The sequence below is a fragment of the Pipistrellus hanaki genome (genome assembly GCF_964339955.1).
Source record: "Pipistrellus hanaki genome assembly, chromosome: 1".
Classification (NCBI taxonomy): domain Eukaryota; kingdom Metazoa; phylum Chordata; class Mammalia; order Chiroptera; family Vespertilionidae; genus Pipistrellus; species Pipistrellus hanaki.
The window spans coordinates 99,803,835-99,827,610 of NC_140503.1; the positions used below are offsets into that span (position 1 = coordinate 99,803,835).

General features: G+C 48.6%; 1 protein-coding gene across 1 annotated transcript in view; it reads left to right on the top strand.

Annotated features, from left to right (window-relative positions):
• Positions 1-1,022: 1,022 nt before the first annotated feature.
• Positions 1,023-23,776, top strand: part of HCN4 (hyperpolarization activated cyclic nucleotide gated potassium channel 4) — a 72,652-nt gene continuing 49,898 nt past the window's right edge. Inside the window, exon 1 of the mRNA XM_084906813.1 lies at positions 1,023-1,970. Within this exon, the coding sequence (XP_084762939.1) occupies positions 1,192-1,970 (779 nt within the window). The 5' untranslated portion in view covers positions 1,023-1,191. The remainder of the gene's footprint in view (positions 1,971-23,776) is intronic.

A 23,776-nucleotide genomic window follows, 5' to 3' on the forward strand; every position in this document is an offset into this window, starting at 1 on the left:
TACCCGCATGCGCGCCCTGGTGGGGTCCCGGAGTTTCCCTCAGGAGCTCCTTGCCCGGATGCTGCAAATCTCCGCAGGGGAGAGGCCGGCGGATTTACCCACTCCCGCCCCCCCCCCCTCTCTTCCTGCCCCCCTCCTGCCTGTCACAAGAATAAGCCTCCAAGCAGCGCATTTCCCAGAAAATCCTCTCCAGGCGCGTTTCAGAATCCAGACCACAGGCCCGCCTCACCCAGGAGGATCTCAGACTCAACTGAGAAGCAAAGCCGCCCTGAAAAGGTGAACCCAAAGCTCGGAGGAAAGACCGCGGAAACCCTGCCACTCAACGCTGGTGTGGGGAGATTGGCAACTCCTATCTCAACCCTAGACTTGGGGTGCGCTCCCAGCCCTCGGCCGAGGAAATATATTAAGGGTTTAGAATTAAGGACGGCTCTCACCCCAGGTCCTAAGGTTTGGCGAGAGTGCACCTAGTGCCCCCAGCCAGGCCCGCCCCTGGTCCCCGCCCACCTCCCAGCCCCCTGCCTCCGTCGCTGCCCCTTTAAGGAGCCCAGGTAGGCCCTCTGGGCCGAGGGAGCCGCTCCTATAGCAACCCGAGAGCTGCGGCGGCTTCATGAATATTCTGGGGCCCGGGAGCTGAGCGATGCTGGAAAGCGCTCAGGGAAAGGCGGCCGCCGATGTAAGCTAGGTGGACAGCTGGGCTCCGCTTGGTTGCGGCAGAAGCCCTGGGATGGGCCGGCCGGGCTCATCCAGAGGAGGCGAGGCAAGCTCGCGCGGGTCTGGCCATAAAACCCGGGCAGCCGGGCAGACGAATAGCCCGTCTGCCCGGGGGTCACACGCCCGGGAGGCGCGCGGGTCGTGCGCTCTGCGCTCCTGAGGAGCTTCTCCCCGCGCCCATTGTTCCCCGGGGGGCGGGGCGTCTGGAGCCCTGCCGCGCACCGCGCCCCAGAAGGCAAGAGGAGGGGAGGGAGTTCGGGGTTCCCGCGTCCGGCCCGGGCGGAGACGCGGCGCGGCGAGCCCAGGGACCAGGAGCCCGACTGGGAACCTCCCCGCGGCGGCAGCCTGCCGGAGCATGGGCGCCTAAGGCAGTCCGGAGCCGGAGGCGAAGGACGCGTCCCCGTGGGCAGACTGACCGGCAGACAGACCTGGACTGTCCCCTGCGCCGGTGCCCCCAGTCGGATCCCCGGCCCTGGCACCATGGACAAGCTACCGCCGTCCATGCGCAAGCGACTTTACAGCCTTCCGCAGCAGGTGGGGGCCAAGGCGTGGATTATGGACGAGGAAGAGGACGCAGAGGAGGAAGGTGCTGGGGATCTCCAGGATCCCAGCCGCAGGAGCATCCAGCTGCGGCCGCTGCCCTCGCCCTCGGTAGCCGGAGGCGGTCCGGAGTCTCGAGGCGCGGTCCTCGGGGCGGTGGACGGCGAGGGGCCCGCCCGTGGTACGGGCAAGTCCAGTACGAACGGAGACTGTCGGCGCCTCTGCGGGAGCCTGGCCTCGCTGGGCAGCAGGGGCGGCGGCGTAGCGGGTGGCAGCAGCAGTCACGGGCACCTGCATGACTCCGCGGAGGAGAGGCGGCTCATTGCTGAGGGCGACGCGTCCGCTGGCGAGGACAGGACGCCTCCGGGCCTGGCGGGAGAGCCTGAGCGCCCCTGCTCCTCGGCGAAGCCCTCAGCCTCTCCACCGCCACTCCAGCAGTCGCTGTCGCCGCAGTCAGCCTCCATTTCCTGCGAACAGCCTTCCGTGGACACTGCTATCAAAGTGGATGGAGGCACGGCCACTGGCGACCAGATCCTCCCCGAGGCCGAGGTGCACCTGGACCAGGCTGGCTTCATGCAGCGCCAGTTTGGGGCCATGCTCCAGCCGGGGGTCAACAAATTCTCCCTGAGGATGTTTGGCAGCCAGAAAGCCGTGGAGCGGGAGCAGGAGAGAGTAAAGTCAGCTGGGTTTTGGATTATCCACCCCTACAGCGACTTCAGGTAAGGAAGCCCATGTGCTCAGGGCTGTCTGTCGCAGGGATGCTCCTTCTCAGCCCTGTCTCTCAGCCAGAGTTAACTTATAATACTTTCCTTTCTCACAGTGGAAGCTCCAAGACATCCCCAGACCTCCTTCCTGCAGAGTGCAGGGAACTTTCCTCTGTATTCTGGGCTGCAGATCTTGGCCATATTAAATGCTGGCTGAAAAGGTGTTCCAGTCCTGGCCTAGCCCTGCCATCTTAAGCCATATATCTCCTCTGGGCCACAGAGTCAGAGTTGTCATCCTAGAGACAGTCCATTCAGCCTGAAGAACAGGGCCATGAAAAGAGACAGACCTCTTGGCAGTTGGGCCAGTTCCTTGGGTGCTGACCCCCATGCTGTTAATATCTGCCTCTGGTGCCCTGGGAAGCTGTAGCTGGGGAGGGAGAGCTGAACCTCTGGAGGACTGAGGTCACTGGGACCTCATGCCCAGGATGAAAGTCATCTGTATCCACATTAACTCTGGGCCCAGTCCCTCATGCCAAGTGGTAGGCCAGGAGTAGATATCCTCGGTAGCTGGTATCCAGACTGGCAGGACAGGATGACCTTGCTCACAGTGGTCAGTGAAGATGCCCTATACCCTGACTGATGAGCAGCTGTCATGTGACCCCAAGTTTATACAGGGTACTGTCCTCACTCCAGTGGCCCAAGTTCTAGCAACTGCTAGGTCTTTCATGGGTCAGCTGTGGGGCCCCAAACAAACGGTGTGACTGCCAGTCAAGTAGAGGGACCCTGCCCCCTCCTCCATTACCTGAGTCAGATGCCACTGCACAGCAGATACCACCCTGGGCCTGTGCAAAAAGAGAAATTGGTGATTGCCTCTGAAGTTGAAGTCAGGGATTCCCCTACCTCAACCAAGGTCTTGGGTCCCCAGTGCTCCTTTGGGCTTTATTGATACACAGGATTAAAGTGAGGGTCTTAAAAAACAGCCCACCTTTTGAGCTGGGTTTAATTTATTCTCTGAGCCCTGCCCCATATTGAGCTCTCTTACTGGCCTATCCTGCTTGTCTACCACTATCAATGAGCATTTTGTCAACTCAGAGTCATCTTTGCAAACTTCAGGGAAGGTAGATTTGTTATGAGAACAAAGCCATTTCCATCCAATGAGAGAGATTTCTCATGCTGGGAATGACCAGTCAGGTAACACTTAAAATAGGTGACCAGAAGGCCTCTCCCCTCTTTTTTCTTTTAAACATTTATTTATTTATTTTTTGAAGGACTAGTCTTCCAAACCTTATTGTCCAAAGTTCCTGTTTCCAGAAGTTCTTCACATTGCGTGAACAAATATGAGCCCTCCCGTCAGGAATTGCGGTTGGTTCCCAGTGCCAGCTCTCTAAAGTGTGGCCTCCCTTCTGATCAGTACTGGAACTTGAGGACTGCAGCCTGAGCTAGGGAGGAGTAGGCAATCCTTTGGCTGTCCTGGGTTTCTTCCTTCTGAACTCCCTGGTGGGAGATAAGCTGTGCCAGTATCAACCAGTTGAGATTGTTGAGGAGGCCCTCCCTTCCCTTGCTCAGCTCTCCAACCTCTTTGTTGTCTGAAAACCTCTGTTCAGGGTTCTCATCACCATCCAGGAGTTGGGGACTGTGAGGGACCAACACCAGGCACACCTGTCCTTCATCCACAATAGACTTTGATTGAACATTTGGGCACTGGGCTGTGCCTTCCCAAGATCTCCTTTTCTTGGATGGTGTAGAAGTAGGATTGGGTTGACTTCATCAATGGGAGCCTTCCTGATCTTCCTCTACCTACCTTAGCATGTCTATCTGCAGTCCATTGCTGTAGAATCTTCCATTATCTGCAGGCCAGCTGGTGGAGGGGGAGGTTGATATGTTAGGAAGGGGTGTATGCAGCAAGATTGAAAACAACAGTAAAACAGTAAAAAGTCAGACTGGGCTTTGAATTTGGATTTGCAACAGGGACCAGTAGCTGGAAGAACACATCCTCTGTGTGCAGCCTGGTAGTTGTTTGCTGCTGGGCTGGGTATGAGGACAGAAATCTAAGAAAGACCATCTGTGTGAGCTTCTGGAGGAGCAGTGGTCAGGCCTCTCCTGTCACTAAGCCAGAGCAGCTGATGTCATTTTCAGCAGGTCCAAGAGGCAAAGACCTAGCTAAATCTTTAAGCTTAGAAACTGCCACACCCAACCCAACCTCACTCAGTGCGCCTAACCCAGCACCCCAAGCCTCAGCCCTCAAGTTTCAGCCACTAGCCTTGGGCCTCCATATGGCGCTAATCCCATTGCTAGCTCAGGCTTTACAAGAACTTCTGCAAGCATTGCTTGGGCCAGTTGAGGATTTATTCATCATTTTGATGGGCAGGATGCATTGATCCAGCAGCATTGGTTTAATAAAGAATTGCTAGCAAACCATAATAGATTGAATGTGTGGTTTGGAGTTCAGAGCTTGCTGTCATGGGCTGCTTCCCACATCTATTCCTGGGGGAAGAAGGCTGGTGCCTTTTCTAAGGGCTGGAGAGTGGGCTGTGCTCTGAGGGACCCACATATTTATTGGCCATGTTCAATGACAGGCTTTTCTTGGCTACCTCTGCTTCTGCTCACCCTTTACCCCCACCTCCACACATCATGCCCTGGCTACTCCCATGACACTTCCAGGATCCTAAGGCTTGTCTAGCCTCCCCTTCCCTCCTCTTCTACTACGGTACTCACTTGCCTTTTGAAATTTGTATATAAGGTTTGGTAAGGGAAGAGGCCAGGACACACAGCCCCTCAGGGCATTGTCCCAAGGTAGGTTGGGCTCTTGGGTCCTGGGCAGGTCCTTCCTTCCACATGAGCCATGTCCTGGAAGTTGCTTGGCAGTGGAAACCTAGAAGAAATAAAAATAGCATCTCCATGATCTTGTTTTTCCAAGAGGAGAGAAAAGGATTGGGAACCCCATGTGAAGATGTACCTGGTTTTATTCCCAGAAGTTGATCAGGCTTTGAAGGGTGAGGCTTTGGGGGGATGGAGGGAGGGATGGGGATTGTAGGCCTGGGGAGGGGGGCTTTGTATATCTAGATGTCTGAGCAGGTGTCTGGGGATTTGTGGGTAGACATGGGACTGGCAGGGAAGTCCTTATGTGGGATGTCAGTTCTGGGGCCACTCCTGTGCTCCTAGCTCTATCTTGGCCTTGAGAATGGGATGCTTGGCCCTTCTCATCCCTCTACCCCTTCCATCTACTAGCCTGAGCCACGAGGAAGGGAATGGAAGGAAAGGGAAAAGAAAGAAAGGGAAGACAGGGTCCTTTTCTTGAGGCAGAACATCTGGGCCCCCAAATCATGGAAGCTAGGCCAATGGCCTCCTGTGCTGATAACTGGCCCTACACACCGCCATTGCTCACCTCACATCAGCTCCTCATCCCTGCCTGCTATGGGGCCCTGCCCAGGTTATGAGCCTTGTCTGAGCCTCAGATTTCACCTAGGAAAATGGGAATCCCATTGCCTGTTATTATGTCAGACATGAATTGTACAACTGTGATCACCCGTAGAGGTGAGAAGCTCAGCTCCCTGTCAGAGAACAGTGATGCTGTGGTGAGCCATACAGCCCCTGTCCACACTGCTTCCTTTTTAAAAAAAATATATATATATATATTTTTATTGATTTTCTTTTTACAGAGAGGAGGAGAGAGAGATAGAGAGTTAGAAACATCCATGAGAGAGAAACATCAATCAGCTTCCTCTTGCACACCCCTCATTGGTGATGTGCCCGCAACCAAGATACTTGCCCTTGACTGGAATCAAACCTGGGACCCTTTAGTCTGCAGGCTGACACTCTATCCACTGAGCCTTTCCTTACTCCTGGGAAGACTAGATAGGCCTCTGTCCTTGGCTCAAGCGAGTTGTTCTGAACCTGAATCAGAGAACCTGAGAACCTGTTGGAAATCTCTATCCAGAAAGATAAATGTGCATCCAGACACACAATATCACACTCAGTTTCTGGGATCTGTTGGCCCTTCTAAGTTGAAGACCATCTAGGTTGTGAACCTCACTCCAGTCTAGGCCATCCCAGAAGAGAGTTCTGGCCTGGTAGGAGCAGGTGCTAGCCTTCTAAACCTGGCATTCCTGGTGCCCTTTGTAATCTGAGGCTTGGGCATCCCATTGCCAGCAATGGAAGGAAATGAAAACACAGTTCGATGCCTAAAGATGAAAAGATACTCTGCCTGGGGACTAGTTTCTGTTTCCTCAGTCCCACACCTATACCTCTCCCTTTCCACCATGGGAAGGACTGTTCAGGTAGGAGTTAGTGAGGCAGAAGGCAGCAGCTTTGACTCTGGGGCTGGGGGATTCTGTGGTCCCTCCTAGAGTAGACCTTCCAGGGCCATTGCCCAGAAATGCAGCTTCTGCTATTAGTGTAGAAATCCTGAAAGTCCTGCAGGCGTGGTGCAAGTGGAAGGGGAAAGGCACCTTGGTTCAGAGTGGTATTCCAAGGTGAGCTGCCTGTGTTGGCTGGCACAGTGGGCAGCAGGATTCTCTCATGATGAGGGTGTGCTCAACCTGATAAGACTATGGCTAGTGGTGGGTATGCTCAGGCTGTGGTCTCTCTGGATGCTAGTAATGTACAGAAACCCCATGGGTCAGGAACCTTACATTGCTGGGTGGGAGGCCTGGACTCCATGTTCTCCCTGTTGCAAGACTTCAGGCCCTGGTCTGGTTTCTACATAATTAGGCAGGGGCCTCTCCCCTGTCCAGCCATGCCCCATTTGCTCCCTTAGCCATTGCCAGCCACTGCAGGTGGCCTAATACCGCCTTACACACACACACACACACACACACACACACACACACACACACACACACACAATTCTGGGATGTCTGCCTGTCTATCTTCTCTCCTCTCTCATGCTTTAGGACCCCAGGTCTTCTGGAATGCCCTCTCAGGTCATTGCAGCCACCATCATTCCTCTCTCTCCATGGCATTTGAATGGAGCTTTGTGTTTACTATAATGCCGTGCTTCTCACACTGTCATGTCATCCAATTCACCAATACAGATTCTGACTCATTAGGTTTGAAGCGGGGACTAAGATTCTGCATTTCTGATAAATGCCCAGGTGATGCGATGCTGCTGGTGCCCAGCACATGTTTATAGTACTGAAGTTCAGAACCTGTATTTGTTTTGTGCTTAGCCTGGGCTCCCTAACTAAGTTCCCTGATGACACTCTGTCTTCTCCCTTTGACCTCCAGTGCCCAATACAGCAGGGTAAATTCTGTGAACTCTCTGAGCAGACCTCAGCCACAGAGGTAGGCTACAAACCTGGGGTGTCGGATTCACAACCTTCTTCCATTCCTGCATGGCTGCTTGGACCCTGGATGACCCTGGATGCTGGCTGTTGGGATGGAGTGAACAAGGGGAGGCCAGGTAGCCAGAGGGCCCTCATTCATCCATTGCTTTGGCAGCTTCTTTCCCATGCTAAGGAGGAGGAGGGGCAGTGACTACTGTGCTGCAGTGAGATTCCCTGAAAGGAACAGATGTTGTTAGTGAGAGGCCAGAGGTTCTGGGAGAGGAGAGCTAGTGTGAGATGGCTCCAACTGGATGACTGGAGGACAGAGGCATTCTCTAAGAGTAGTTGCCTTGGCACCTTAAGGTGTGGTGAGGGATTGTCTGAATCTTAATGCCACCCACCCCTGCCCCATACATGCCTAGCAGACTCCCCTGTGGGCTGGGCTCACCGGTTACTTCTCTTTGACCTCTCCTATCCTGGAAGAAAGTCTACCCAGTCCACAAACAGATGATGGGGCTGACAAGTGTCATAATCTAAATGGCCTGTGCAATTGCCATTCTCTCTGCAGCAGAAAATTCAGCCCCATTCCCTGGGGGGTTTGTTATAAAACTAAGGAAGTAGCCAGATCCAGCATACACACATCTTGGCTCAAGGGCTCTTACAAAGCTGCTACTGCCAGTTCCTAATTAATAGAAAGGCTACTGAGGCTGGCCAGGCCATCTTGCTTGAGCCCAGGGGATGATGAATAATCCACATTTCCCAGCCAGAGCAGGCCATGGGGAGGGCAGGGACATTGTTTTGGCTTTAGAGAGGATGTTTTCTGCCAGCCAGGCTTTACTGAGAAAGCATTGTCAGGGACCTGGAAATCTGTGATCCCAAAGCCTAGGAGGCTACTCAGAATCACTCCCTACCATCAGCTCCTGTCCAGAATGGAGGAGAGAGGCAGCACAGAGAGGCAACACTGAGCTCTTTACCACTGTGGGTGCTCAAGATGAGATAGAAGTACTGAGGCCAGAGATTACTAAGCAGCATTTATCCCATTGACCAATTACAGTGCCTAGATATTTGGCTAGCATAATGTGTCATAACAAATCTGAGATAATGTTTTAAAATGAAAAGATGTAACATAAAAATTTTGCTTTTGGGTTTCTCTTGAAAAATTGGAAACCCTAGCAACTTTGGGCCCACATTGTCACCCCACAGTAGGGAGCTGGAGCAGACTACAGACTGCCCTCTTTAAAGTGGCTTTTGCTCTCTGGTTGCCCACAGCCTACCTGTCCCCAATAATGTAACTCATGCCCATTAAGCTATCTGAGTTTATAATCCTAGACTCAAATCAATAGAGACTAAGAGCAGGGAGATTCACAGATCAGTAACCACCATTTACGAACCATCTACCATGTGCCAGACTGTGCTAATAGTTTTATACCTTATATTTCATTTACTTTCCATAGCATCCAGAAAAATAGGTTCTATTGTCTCCAATTTACAGGTAAGAAAACAAGCTTTGATGGGGGTGGGGGTGGGGGAATATTTGCCCCAAATCATGTAGCCAGAAAGAACCAGAACTGGCACTTGAACCTGGCCGCTAGGACTCTAAAATCATATTTATGCCTCTTTTCTCTTCTTTTTTTTTTTTTTTTTTTTTTTTTTTTTTTGTTAACTTTACAAAGTTAAATCACTAAAGTAGTTCAATAAAACATTCCACTGAGACTAAAAACATTGCAGTTAATGTTTGACCACATCCATCTGTGTGGAAGGGCTGTGAGGAGCTGGGGTTCAGCTGGCATGGGAAATATATCAGGTCTCAGAATACCAACTACAGGCCTTAACAAGCTCCTGGCCTAAAGCCTTTATCTTATAAACTAGTGGCCCAGTGAACAAATTCATGCACATTGAAAGGAAATTAGTTAGAAGAAATATTTTAATATTGCTATTCGCCCTTTCTCTATAATAGAAGTGTCAACCAAATTCACAATCAACAATGACATATGGAAACATGTGTGTGATTAGTGCTAGTGAGAGCTTTATATGTATTGCACATGCACAAGTCAACTTAGCCACAGATTATACACACACACACACACACACACACACACACATACTAGAGACCTGGTGCACGAAATTTGTGCATGGAGGGGGAGATTCCCCCAGCTCTGCCTGCACCCTCTGCAATTTGGGACCCCTACACCTTTTTCTTATCTAGCTAACCTCTTCACATTTAAAAAAAATTAACTGAAATATCACCTACTCTAGGAAATCCTCTTTGAACAAATGTCTTTACAATCTATATTAAGTATTTTCATAGTATACCATTCTTTTTCTTTAACAGCTACTTAGAGTGGATGCAATGTGGTTTTCATTCTTGCATCTGAATTTTTTCTTCTTGCTCCTGGATTATACTTGGTTCACTTTCCAGTTGGTTCTCTGCTTTTTTTCAAGCAATAGATTTGGATTGTGATAGTAAGCCTCACTTGTAATCAAGCCTGTAGGTCTCTCTATCTGAATATTTCTGTAATACCTATCACTTTAGCATACCAGAGATTGTGTTCATTTATAGAAAGTAACAGTAAATGTCACCGAATTATTTGATCTTCTAGTAATATTTTATAGCAAGATGTATTATTCTAGCAACTTAACTATTACAAAACTAAGGCATATATAAATAAATTACATTTAACAATAAAGAATGACTGAAATATCAAAACATAGTACACTTAGGGCCTCCCTTGCCCTGTGCCTCAGATATCATAGCATAGTACACATGGAACTCAGCTTCCTTTAAAATAGGAAGGGATGCCATACTCATGAAACAGCTGATTTTTATTTTAGTGGCCTCACTTGTTCTGTACTTTTACAGAGGGGTGAGTAGGGGCTGAGGGGATTTGAGGAAACCCAGACAGAATTCTCCTCCTAAAAGATTTTGCTAAGCTGGCCACTGGGACCGCCCGGCATTTGTCCAATTAAAACGGGGACACAAAGCAATAACAAAGGCACTGGTCTACCAATGCTAATGTATAAGGATCAAACCCCAGCCTGCAGGAACTTACCCCTGCAGTCAGACCAGGCTGCTGGGTAGACCTGGGCTGGTGCTCCTAACTCTGGGGAGAGGGAGACTTCCCATGGCTGCAGGCTAGAGGGGAATAGGTTCATAGCGCAGGTTGTTCAGCAGAGTGGCTTCTTTGCCTGGGATTGCAGAGCAGCTTGACCTTGCTCTGCCTGGCCTGTTCACCCCATGATCACAAGTCAACTCGGCCTCGCCTGTTCTGTTCTCTCCATGTTCGTGGATCAGCTCGACCTGGCCTGCTCGCCCCATGATCACGGGCGGCTTGGACCTGGGCTCTTCACCCCATGATCGTGGGGCAGCTCGGTCTGGCCTGCTTGCCCCGTGATCGTGGGGTGGCTTGAACCCAGGCTCTTTGCCCCATGATAGCAGGGCGGCTTGGACCCGGGCTCTTTAATCCTGTGATCACAGGGCAGCTTGGACCCGGGCAGGTGGTGTGGCAGCTTGGACCCAGGCAGGCAGCAAGCCCGAGTCCCCATCTCAGGTTGGATCCACTGGTGGCTTCGAGTGCTGCCTCCCACCGCCTGCCCATGTCCCCAACTCCAATGGCTGCATAGGGCCTCTGCCTCTGCTGTCTGCATATGCAAATTTACCCGCCATCTTTGCTGGGTTAATTTGCATATTACTCCTGATGGGCTGTGGGCATAGCGAAGGAAAATTAACATTTTTCTCTTTTATTAGTGTAGATATGGAATAAACTTGTTTAATTTGACCTGCTTTCTGATTTAGCTAAATTTTTTTCAGCCCAGTGAAGCACCCCAACTTCTCTTTCAGGTAATTGTCGACAACACAGCAGTAAATATCAACATGAAGCAGATTATTATTGTAGATCACACAGGAAGAATAAAGATAAAATATTTAACTGCAGCAGTGTTTGACTATATTCTGTGCAATGAGAAAACCTAACATCATTTTCAAGGTCCTCCATTTCTTCCTTCATTTCAGTTGGGTCAGGTTTCTAAGCTTTCTAAATTTCCATTTTCCGGCTAATGAAAAGAAAATAGGATTCCACTGAGTCTCCCATCTACCTACTCCAGGACTTCTGTGAGGATCAAATGAGATGAGGCACGTGAAAATGCTTCACAGACATTTGGTTACAATGTTAAATGTTTCCACCTGGCAATAAAGTAAGTCATGTTCCTGGGCTAAAGAAATAAAGTAAGTCATGTTCCTGGGCTGAAGTCACTAGGGAGAGAAAGCCAGGTGCTGCTATGTGACATAATTACCCAGACAGACACTTAGCTTATTAGCCTTTTGTAAATATGTACACTAGAGGCCCAATGCACGAAATTCATGCAAGAGGAGGCCTTCCTTGGAGTCTGGACTGTAGAGAAAGGCACCCAGAGACTCAGAGACTGGGAGACGGGGGGAGTCAGGAGCCGCAGTGGGCAGGGTCTATAGTTGTGTGTGAGTGAGGTTGCCGTGGCCTCTTTGTAGCGGAAGGAATTAGAAGGAGACTACAGAGATGCAATCCAATTCTGGGCGAGCCCCTGGGGCGCCCATGCTCTTGCATGGGGAATCTGGGATGGTCAGGCGGAAACTCAGGGGAGCCATGGAAGGCAGAGGTCAGGCAAAAACTCAGGCAAGCACACAAGGGCAGGGCTGACGAGAAACCAATACTGTCAGCTCAGCCCTGAGACTCTGCCCCATCCAAGCTGAGCACAGAGGCTTCTGCAATTTTGCAAGTCTGATCCTATAAGACTGTCTCCAATACAGAAGGTATCCTGGTGTAGACACAGCTGATATCCACATCCAATTGGCCTGAAAGTCAATTCCTCCCAAGGATACCAACAACAATAAAGACTTAGCTACAACAAGGCTGTACATGCAGTCCACAAAGGGGAGCACCAAGAGTGTCTACCTCAGGTAACTGAGGAGGCTGACCCACTGGGCCATATAGGACACCAAACACACAAAGCCATCTTACCATCTCTGGGAAGTAGCAAAAATGCCGAAACAAGGAAATAGATCTCAAACGAAAGGAGGGAGGATATAGAATTCAAAACCACGGTTATAAGGTTATGCAAGAATATCCTAGAAAAAGCCGATAAATTTCATGAGACCCAACTAAAAATTAAACATAAACTGACTAAATTGGAAAATATTATGCAGAAATCCAACAGCAGAAATGGAGGCACACAAGAATCAGGTCAAAGAGCCAAAAGACAATCCTCTGGAAAAATAAGAAGAAAAGAGAATCCAGAAAGTTGAAGATAGTGTAAGGAGCCTCTGGGACAACTTCAGGCCAACATCAGAATTATGGGGGTGCCAGAAGAAGAGAAAGTGCAAAATACTGAAAACATATTTGAAGAAATAATATCAGAAAACTTCCCCCACCTGGTGAAATAAATAGACTTACAAGTACAGGAAGCACACAGACCCTAAACAAGAGGAATCCAAAGAGGAACGCTCCAAGACACATCATAATTAAAATGCCACGGGCAAAGACAAAAAGAGGATCTTACAAACAGCAAGAGAAAAGCAGTTGGTTACCTATAAAGGCGCACCCATATGATTGTCAGCTGATTTCTCAACAGAAACTATGCAGGCCAGATGGGCATGGCAAGAAATATTCAAAGTGATGAATAGCAAGAATCTACAACCAAGATTACCAGCAAAGCTATCACTCAGAATTGAAGGGCAGATAAAGAGCTTCACAGATAAGAAAAAGTTAAAGGAGTTCATCACCACCAAACCAGTATTATATGAAATACTGAAAGGTATTATTTAAGAAGAGGAAGAAGAAAAAGTGAATTAAAAATCTGAGAAACAGAATAAACTGGTGAATATAATAGAATCGGGGCAAAGAAAGGGAGTGGATTGATAATTATCAGTGAGAAAGAGGTGTAGGGATGCAGAAAGAGACTGGATTAAAATCGTATAACCTATGGATGAGGACAGAGGAGGAGGTAAGGGCAGAGGGTGTGGGGGGGTGGGACCGGTTGGAAGGGAGCTATGGGGGGAGGGTGGGAGGAGAAACAATTGTAATAATCTGAGCAATAAAGATTTATTTAAAAAAAAAAAAAAAGAAAAAAAGAGTAGGCCTTCCTTCCCCCAGCTGCTGGCACCGGCTTCCCTCTGGTACCTAGGACCCGGGCTTCCCTTCCAGCCCCAGCTTTTTCCGGAAGGTCATTCAGAAGGACGTTTGGTCTAATTATCATATTATGCTTTTATTATTATAGATGGCCTGTCACTAGGGAGAGGAAGGTGGGCATTGCTGTATGATGTAATTACCTGATGCCTACAGCCATCATTTCTGGGCTGGGCTGGGCTGTGGATTGCATTTTATGCCATGGCAGTGAGAGCGGTGATTTGGTGGGCTGTCACTCTGGGATGGTAGGGGGCCTGTGTCCCACTTGGGGGAAGCTGAGTATTGCTTGGTGGGCGCTAGGTCCACGCTGCTGTTTCTCTGTAAATGGCCAACGCAAGTCATAACAACTTCTGTGTTGAGCATCTGCCCCCTGGTGGTAGTATGCATTATGGTGACTGGTCAGATGGGTGGAGGGACACTTAGCATATTAGCTTTATATATATATATATATATATATATATATATATATATATATATATATATATATATATATATATATATATTGGGAGCACAGAACTAGAGAGGGCAAGTAACTAGCCTAAGGTCACTGATAAGACTGTGTCAGAGATGACACCAAAACTCAAGTGGGTTATATAACAAATGGCTGCAAGGGTCTTATAGCCCCACAGTCTCTCCTGATGGCGTCCTCAGCCAGGGAAGGCTTTTACTTAATGCTCTTGTCATTGGAGTTTTTTAAAATCATTTTCCTAGCTCCATGCCTAAAGTTTGGGGTTAGAGGTATTTTCAGGATCTCTTCTTAATTTAAGTTCATCCAATGAGAAGGGAGTCTTTCTTTATCCGAAGATGCAGCATCTGGAGGCTGAGACATGCCTGTCCTAACCCCACACTCTGGAGCTGAGGTTCTCAGGGATGCTGGAGTAGGATGCTTGCCCACCTGCTCCTCCCCTGGCAGGTTCTGACAGGAGTGGAGACATTTGAGATTTTGAAACCACAAACAGTGACATTGATGCACCTATTCCATGATATGAGTGACTGGGGTTCAAAACGGAAGGGGTCAAGTAGACAATGGTAAGTATCTATGTTCTCTACACCAGAGAAACAGGTGTTCACATGATCTATTTATCACATCCTTCAGAGAAGTGAGGAAGTGGAGTCAGTATGTGGTTTAGTTCTCAATTTCTGTCCACAGTTGGGGCTCAGTGTGTGAATAGGTTCTGAGTTCAGTGTGTGAGCAGGGTCGGGGCTCAGCATGTGAGCATGTTGGGGCACAGTGTGTGAGCAAATGAGGGTTCAGTGTGTAAACAGGGCTAAGGCTCAATATGAGGCCACAGTTTGGGCCCAAACTGATCAGGATTAGAGCTGAGTCTATTTTCAGGGTCAAAGTTCAGCCTTGGACCAAGATAAGACCTTGGTCTGAGGTCAGGAACAAAGCCTCTAAGCCAACCCAGTTTGTCCCTGAGACACTACGTCTTGGGGCAGTATGGGCATGTTGCCAACCCCTTCTTTGTGCTCTCACCTTTAGGAAGTCCTCCCTTCCTTTAAGCTCCCTGAGCTCCTACACCTCTTTGGCCAATCTGAGCCAGCTAATTGGTCAAATAGCTAATCTGTCCTTTCTGGGAGGTAACATATAAATTATAAGTAAAGAACAGTACCACCTCTGCTGGACGCCAGAACCAAGTCTCACATGTGACCACTCCTACCCTGCTTTGCTTTCTCATTGTTGGGGACTAGTGTCTGTCTTCTCAGCCAGGCAGCCAGCTTGTGACTTCTGCAGAGCAGTGCTCAGGGTTGGGAAGATAGGTGTGCTGGCTTGATAAAGAGATGCCCTGCACCTCATTGCACCCCCGCCTCTGGGCTCCCACAAATTGCAGAACAAGCAGCAGGACCTTCAGGTGGGGCCTGATAATTAGCTGCTGCTGATTTTGTGTCTGTCTAAGCATTTACCTATGTGGGTAGACATGTTATGTCTGCATGAACAAGGCTTTAAAATATAACATGGGGTTGGCTAATATATTGTCTTCTGTGCTTGGGGTGGGGCAAGCCAAGGTGGGGTGTGTGCCCTCAGAGACCAGATGTTTCATTATAAGACTGTTTTCACCCATTGTGGAGGGTAGGGGTCACTATCCACCTAGCTAAGAGGATAAAAGATTCAGCTCCTCTTAAGGTCCCTGGATCTGGTTTAGGGGAGGGCAGAGAAAATGTAAACCTGTATGGATTGATGGTCAGGGAAGACTTCCTGGCGGAAGCAGATTGGAACTGGATCTGAAGAGAGAAGCATTCTGTACAATTTCTTGGCAGCTGGTATCTGGAAGCTTGAGGTAAGGGGTTGCCTGGCTGGGGTGGGTGTTGGCAGGCCCTGAGGGCAGGCTACTTAGAATCTGCCTCTTTGGACCTGTTCTTCTTAAATTCTACCCTTCACCTGTGAGGACTTTGACCCCACTGCCCCAGATAATGCTCTGATGCTGTGTGTGTGTGTGTGTGTGTGTGTGTGTGTGTGTGTGTGTGTGTTTGCATGTGTGTTTGTGTTCCCTAAGGGAGCTCCTCAGGATCCTAAGATCCCCAGCTGCACAACCTGAGGAGATCCCCTTCTTCTGATGTATTAGGGCCCAGAAGGCAGGGTTGCTGCTGTAATAACATTACTGAACATGTAGCCTGGAGCCCAGAAGTAATTACCCTGAAGTTCCCCATCACAGGCCCTTTCACTCCCCATCCCCTTTCATTACCAAAGCTCTCCCACTTATAGTTTGCCAGAGGGTATGGTTACCATTCCCTTCCCCAGGAACAGGAAAGACCCTCAGACCCAAAGTTCTAGTTCATGCCATTTGCACCTTTTAGAAGAAACTTGATCCAGCAGGAGGGACTGTGCAGATTGGGCCTGTCTTGGTACAGCACCAGGTCTGATCCATCCTGGAGCCCTGGGTCCTCTTGTTCTTACCTTTCCCTACTTGTGACTGTCCACTCCTTTCACACTGAGTTTACCCTCCAGACCCTGATCCTGTTCTGCTGTGTGACCTCAGCAAAGTCCTTTCCCTCTGTATTCAGTGGAGAGCAAAGCTAATTGGCTAAATAAGTGTTGAACCCATAATCCTGACCCCATTAGTACAAATTGAGCCAGTGAGGCAGGGACAGCTACCCACAAGCAGAACTGATGAGAATCTCCCCCTTTTACAGAAATGCAGCCAGGCCAGCCAGACGTGCTCCTAGGGTAGGTGGCGATTCCTTACCTAAAGGCCTCTTTCTGCTGAGGCTCTGCCCTTGTCCTGGGGGATGGAGCCAGGGTCTCCCTGGCATGCTGTGTGGTATTGGTATGCTCTGTTGAGTCCTCCCTCTCCCCTTTTGGAATAGAGATCAGGTTTTTTATTTGTTACCTGGGCAAAGGTCCCAAACCACCTCTTCCTAGCCATGTCTCCTCATGGGGCAACATCTCTTCCTGGAAGCTCAGACCTGGCCTCGAATAATTCAAGTCACACTGGACAAACTATGATTGAGGAGTCCCAAGGGACAGGCCAGCAGAACAATCAACTTTGGAATTGGCAAGGGAAGAAACTCAACAAGCCTTTTATCCTGTCCCACAGGCTCTGGGCAGTTATCATCCAGCTGCCTTGCTCTGCACCTTCTGGAGATAGAGTCCAAGGGTGTGAATAGAGAGGCCTGGTGAAAACTTGACCTGTCCAGTTCTGTGGGCTGAACTGATGCCTCACTTCCCAGGGCCTTGATTTTCTCATCTAAAATAGGACCAGAGATGGGTTGGATTTTAGTTTGAGCAAGACCCTCAAAGCTTCAGTGGGCAATCACAAAGTTACCAGTCCCTTCATACAATTACAGATACCTGTGCCTCTTTGGGTGAGGCCCAGGAAGGTATGATTTTGGGAGCACCGAGGTGATTCTTCCTCTGTCACCCACAAAGTGCTTTCCACATGTACAGTCTGCAATTCCCTGATGGCACCATGTTTGCTGTAGCCCTGCAGTGTTCCCAGGAGTCTGGGGTGACACTGTCACCTAACCCCATTCATGTTGGGCCTGTCTCTAGAAAATCGGTCCCCTGCCTCCTTGCAGGTTGTTAGCAATCAAAATCAGGAAACTCTGGGGCTGGTGGGACCCCAGGAAACATATCCTTTGTCAGACTATGTTTTCTGGAGAAAAGGCAGCGGAGTCCTGACCGGCTCACATTCTCAAAGCCCAGGCATCCCAAGAGACCTCCATCCCAGCAAGAAGGTGGCCATATACATCCTCCCAATGTCAATATTTAGCTGCCTTCTATGGGGCAGCCCCTCCCCCCAAAAAGAAACAATGTCATCATTACCCTTGCCCCTATTGTTACTTGGTTTTAGGAAGTTCTGACCCTAATCCATCTCCTTTCTCCTTCACACTGGTGCTTCTGCCTGTAGCAGCAGGTGAGCTCTCTTACCTAGTTTCCCCTGAGGTTGCTCTCATGTGCTCCTTCAAAGCAGTATCCTATTTTTATCCCATTCTCCTGAGTGAGGAGAGCCATATTGAGCCTTCTTTGTTTCCTATAAACAGAGATGGGAAGTTCTCCAGTTGCTAGTCCCTTCCCCCTTTTCCCCCAGAGGTTCTCGTCAGCTGAGTGAAGCTCAGAGAGGTTAAGATGCATCTGGGCAGCTTGGGATGCTGTAGAACAGATAACTCTGCTGTACCGATTAGTGTGTCTATCTGGCACATATTTACGGTTTCCAGAGGGGATCTCAGTCCGGACTATTAGAGAAGCAATGAGTTCATACCTTAGCATTCCTATGCCCAGGCTTGCATTCAGCTGTGCCATTGAGAAAATGCAGTGACAATCCCTTCCTTAAGGAGCCCTTCCTTTGCAAAGTTCATGGCTCCCCATATCCCTAGAAGAGTCCTGACTACTAAGTCTGGCATTCAAGATGTCCCTGTCTTTTCTTCACAACTGTGTTAGGTTGGGGCAGGGGCATCACAATTCTCTGAGATGTACACTCCTCTCTCGGAAGGCTTTCATCTGGCCAGCTACCCTTGTCTGGCCTCTTCAGCCTCCACACTGCAGATGTTCATGGGAAACTGAACATTGCTAAACCAATGGGAAAACTGAGGAAGGTATTGTGAGAAGCAGGGATTTGTTTGAGAGCACACAGCAAATTAGGAATGGGGATGGGAGTAGAATCCAAGATTCTCATACCACTCCCTCACCTGGATTCCTCTGCTTTGTAGCATAGGCCTCTTCCTGTAATCACAAACACTGACTTTCCTGCCCATGGGACACACTCAGGCCCCTCCTCTTTGGGTCTTGAGTATCCAGCAGGTGATGGAGCAGGACAGTTCCTCTCTGTCCACATTCTCAAGCCTAGCTTAATTTCTCATCTGCTCTCCCAGCCTATGGAGCTCCAGAACCAGACAACTCCTCACTCCCATCCCTCAAGTTGGTTTATGGCCCCATCTACCCACAGAGCTGACCTCGATTTTCAGATCCCCTGTGGAGTGGCTGGGTCTGTCTGTCCTCCAGACCAAGAACTCCTATAGATGGAACCAGTCCACACACTTCAGGATCCTCATAGCCCTCAGGCCAGGTCACAAGAATGATGATGATAATGACAGCCAGCATGCACTGAGTATTTACACTGTGTAGCATATTTTAAACATTATCTAATTGAATCCTAAGAGGTGGGATTAATGTTCTTATTTTGCATGAGAAAACAGACTCAGGAGGTTAAGCGATTTATCCAAGGCCACACAGCCAGGTATTTAAACACCAGAATGCCTAACAACCATACATACCATTTGTTTTAGCCTGGCTACTCAGTGTGGTCTCTGGAACACAGCATCTCCGTCACCTGGGAGCCTATTGGCAGTCACCCCACACCTAGTGCAGCTCAGTAAGAGCCCAAGTGATGTCTGTCATTGAAGGCTCACCAAAGAGGAAAGGGAGGTTCAGTCCCTTATAGACCTCACACAGTTCACCTGTCTTCACGGAATGTCCAAGACTAGCCCTCACACTATGATGAGGGGCTGTGACCTCAGCTCAGGGTGGAGAGGAACGTGAAGAGGTAGAAGTAAAGGGACATCTTTGTTTGGGTTTACAAAAACAAATTGTGTTCCTATCACAATTGATAATCCTAGAAAAATTATAAAATAAAGATACCAAAACAAACAGCCCACCCATAAACCAAGCATTAGGTGCCCTTGACTCTGAATCTGTTTTGGAAGGAGTGCCAGGCCCAGGGAGCAGCTATCTGGAAGCCCTGTGACTCTGAGTCAGAGATTTTGAGGTGGGTTAAAAATAGAACCCCAGTGGCCAGGAGAGGGTGAGAGGAAGAGAGCAATTCATCTACTGTAGTGGGGGAGACCCCAGGGTCAGGGAGAAGCAGTGGGGAAGTTGGGCTAGAGCTGCGGGGTAGAGGGTATTTTCTTCTCAGAGGCCAGAGCTGAGGGTCCAGCCTGGTAAGATTGTGAAAGGCAGGTTTCTAGTCAGGTTGGGGAGAAGGCTAAAATGCCAGCCCCAGGGGCCCAGGTAAGAAGAATTCCTGAGTACCCTACTTCCCCCCACCCCCAGGCAGCCAGCAGCTCCTTTGGGTAGGTGGGAGGGAGGTGGGCAGCAAACAAGATCCATACTTTTTTTTTTTTTTTTTTTTTTTTTAGTCCTAACCTGAGGATATTTTTTCCCATTGCTTTTCAGAGAGAGAGGAGGAGGGAGGGAGAGAGGGAAGAGAGGGAAGAGAGGGAACATTCATGTGAGAGAGACACGTTGACTGGTTGCCTCCTGCACATGTCCAGGATCAGGGCTGGGAATGAACCAATAACTGAGATGCCTGTCCTTGACCAAGAATCAAACCCTTTAGTGCCAACGCTCTAACCACTTAGCAACTTCAGCCAGGGAAGTCCATGCTTCTAAACAGTTTTTATGTTTTGAGGGAGGGAAGGTGAGAAAAGTGCCCACATGTGTGTGTCCTCACATGGTGTCCTTTGCCTGTCACATCTGCCCTTCAAGTGGCCTCCTCTCTCCTCCATCACTGGCCTCCCCTGAAAGCTCTGCTCTCCAGATCTTCGTGTCACCCACACCTTCTCATGTCTGCACAGCCATTACGGCACTCTTCACAGAATGGGACACTGGTCATTGCTTAAATATGGATTTATTTTTTAACTATAAAGATAATATTTGCCCATATTTTTGAAAATATAGAGTTTAGAGATTATAGAAAGGTATGATGGAGAAAACACAAATCACTCATAATTCCACCATTTAGCAATAATCAGTGTTAACATTTTAGCACATTCTTTTTTATTTTTACTTTTGGCAGTCTCCTTTCCCCACTGGAAACAGTCTTTAATCCACCCACCCATCCATTTAATAAATTTATTGGGCCCAGCTATGTGTTCACATCTCAGACAAGGAAGGGAACTTCATTCTGCTTTTGAGGAGCATACACACATCCTGGGTCTGCAAAGTAGGGAACAGAGAATGAATCCAGGAGATCAAACTGCTTCCTGCCTTGCCCTTCACCTCTCCCCACTACCCCCACTTCCTGGGTCTTTGTGCTAGGCCTATTTGGAAGAAGAGAGAATCCTGAAGATGCCTACTGAGGGGCATGCCTGTAATGAGGGGCATGGTGTGTTCTGCCACCTGAGCCTGTGGTGGTCAAGCTAGAAACACAGTCATGGCCTTAACTGAAGGCTTTGGCCACAATCTCCCCACCCTTAACACACAAACCTCCCTCTCATCCCACTCTGTCAGAACCGTTAAGGCCCATCTCTTGTTCATCTGCCTCCTCCCCATTCCAGCACCTTCCCTTCTGCTCTGTGATATCTCCACCATTATCTTCGGCACCAGGTGGGGGCCATTTGCTGATGAATGTTGCTGGGAGCCTGAGTCTTGGGGGTTTGGATAGAAAAAGTTCCTCCCTGATCATTGGAGGCCTGTGAAAGCCTCATGGAAAGGAGTCAGGGTTTCAGAGGGCTTCCCATTTCATAGAGCTTCTGCTGGGCTCCATGCCACTCAACCTATGGCTCCAAGGAGCTCCTCTTTCACTCACCATTCACATATTTCTACACATTCACATATTTTAAGGATCTGCTATATAAAAGGCAATGTGCCAAGTTCAGAGAGTCAAGATCACAACATAGACAATCAAATTTCATCACAGTGTGATTAATACCGTGCTAGGGCAGCACACATGAGAAGCGCCTAACCAGATTTCTGAGGGTGCAAAGAAGGATTCCCAGGAGAAGTAATGCTTCCTTTGAACCATAGTTGGGGAGAGAGTTCCAGGCAGTTGACAGTGTAGGAAAACCCACTGGCCAACGAAAGCATGGTGTGTTTGGGGTACTGAAAGTTGTTGGATATGTCTGCAACAGAGCATAAGACCACATGACTGAGTGCCAAAGGTGAGGAAGATTATATTGGTAGATATCCAGAGTGACGTTCCCATGGGCATCCAGGTGTAGATATATAGGCAGCAAGTGGAGCTTGAGAGAGAGGTCTAGCTGGAAATCCAGCAGAATAAAGAAGCCATGGGAGTTTGTGAGGTCACACAGGGATAATGTAAGAGGGCTAAGAGGCAAGGGCCTAAAGGAACAAAACATTTAAAGGTCTTGCAGGAGAATAGGAGTCCATCCAAGAGAGGTAAAGGAGAGGCAGAGAGAACAGAGAAAAGCCAACCGGGATGGGTGTCTCCCCAGAATGGTGCACAGTGTCAGATGAGGCTGAGGGTCCACAAGGAAATGGACTGGAAAGTGCCCACTGAATTTTGCAGCAGGGCAAACATGGAGATGTTGCTGAAGGAATATTGGGGATGGAAAGGAAGGGAGAAAGTCTGGATAGTGACACCTCTTTCAGGTAGCTTGGTTCTGATGGGAGAAGAGATATGACAGTAGGGATAAGGAAGTGATTTTATTTTAAGTATAGAGAGTGGGAAAAAAAAAGCCTACAGAAAAGGATTAGTAGAGAGGGAGATTGAAGATATAGATGAAAAGGGGTAATCTATAGATTAAGGTCCCTGGGGAAGAAATGGTGTCATGATGGCAGGTGAAAATGTCTCTGATTCCCTTGTGACTGAAGGAGGGGAAAGGGTTGAGGGAGAATTAAGCAAGATAGGATTAAGCAAGTCCAGTGGCAGGAGGTAGAAGGTAGTATTATCTGCTGAGAGTGAGCTTTGAAGAGAGAGGGTATAATTCAGAATAGGTGTCATAGGAGAATGGGAAGGGAAGTTTTCTAGGGTCTCCTGGGAGAATGGGCTGGCAGAGGTGAAGGCCCAGCTGAGTATGGAACCTTGATGAGAAAATTAAGCACAGGAGTTAAGGCATTTGAATATTTAATAGGACTGCTCTGAGATTGTGGGATTTCCTGCACATGGAAACTTAACAAGGGTTGATGGGTTATGATCTTGTGAAGAGGGTGCCAGAAAGATTGTACAGGAAAGGTAGTTGAGGTGGACTTTTATGTCTAGTAGGGCTGGGGGGGAGGAAGGAGGGTTCTGATGGGAGAATCAGAGGGCTAGCCAACTGGAAGTTCATGGGACACCAAAGAATAGACTTGGCATGATTGGATAAGACAGTGATCGGCAAACTCATTAGTCAACAGATCCAAATGTCAACAGTACAACGATTGAAATTTCCTTTGAGAGCCAAATTTTTTTTAATTTAAACTTATTCTAACACCACTTTTTTAAAATAGACTCACCCAGGCCATGGTATTTTGTGGAAGAGCCACACTCAAGGAGCCAAAGAGCCGCATGTGGCTCGCAAGCCTCAGTTTGCCAACCACGGGGATAAGGGATTGGGAAGGAAAGGAGGATTGGGTGAGAAAAAACATTGCTCTTTTGAGATTAGAGATGGAGGTGGGAGGATGCTGACCCCACCCTGACCCTGAGGTCTATGGGGTTGGGGAGAGTGATAATTGAGATTCATTTAAGGGAAGAAGCAGAGGGGTCAGTGAATGAAGTTGAGGATGTGGTCCATTGAAGATAGTGCAGGAGATGGGTTTGGGAGGAAGAAGAGTAGAAAGAAGCATAGCATTTGGGAGAGAGAAAATACTTCTGGTTGGATTTATATTTCTGTAGAGTGGTTAGAGGTGAGTCTCTGGAGTCAGGCTGTTTGGGTTTGAGTTCTTGATCCATCATATATAGAAAATGTCTCAATTTCTTATGCCTTAGTCTCCTCATCTGTTTTGTGGGCATAATCATAGTATCTACCTCATAGAGGTTTTTTGAGGATTAAATGAGATAATCCATGTAAGGCACTGAGATTAGTGTCTGACAAATAAATACCCAACAAGTGTCGACACTACCTCCTTCATTCTCATCATCTCCATGATTAACTTGGGCAATTCCCTTTGCGGGGCCTGGAAAAGCAAGGGATAGATCAGAAATGGAGGGGAAATCTCCCAGCTCCAATTTCTTTTTGTGACACAAAGACTCCTGGATCCTTAGGTTCTATGATTTTGGGGAGGCTGGAAGGAGAGTTAAGTGGTACC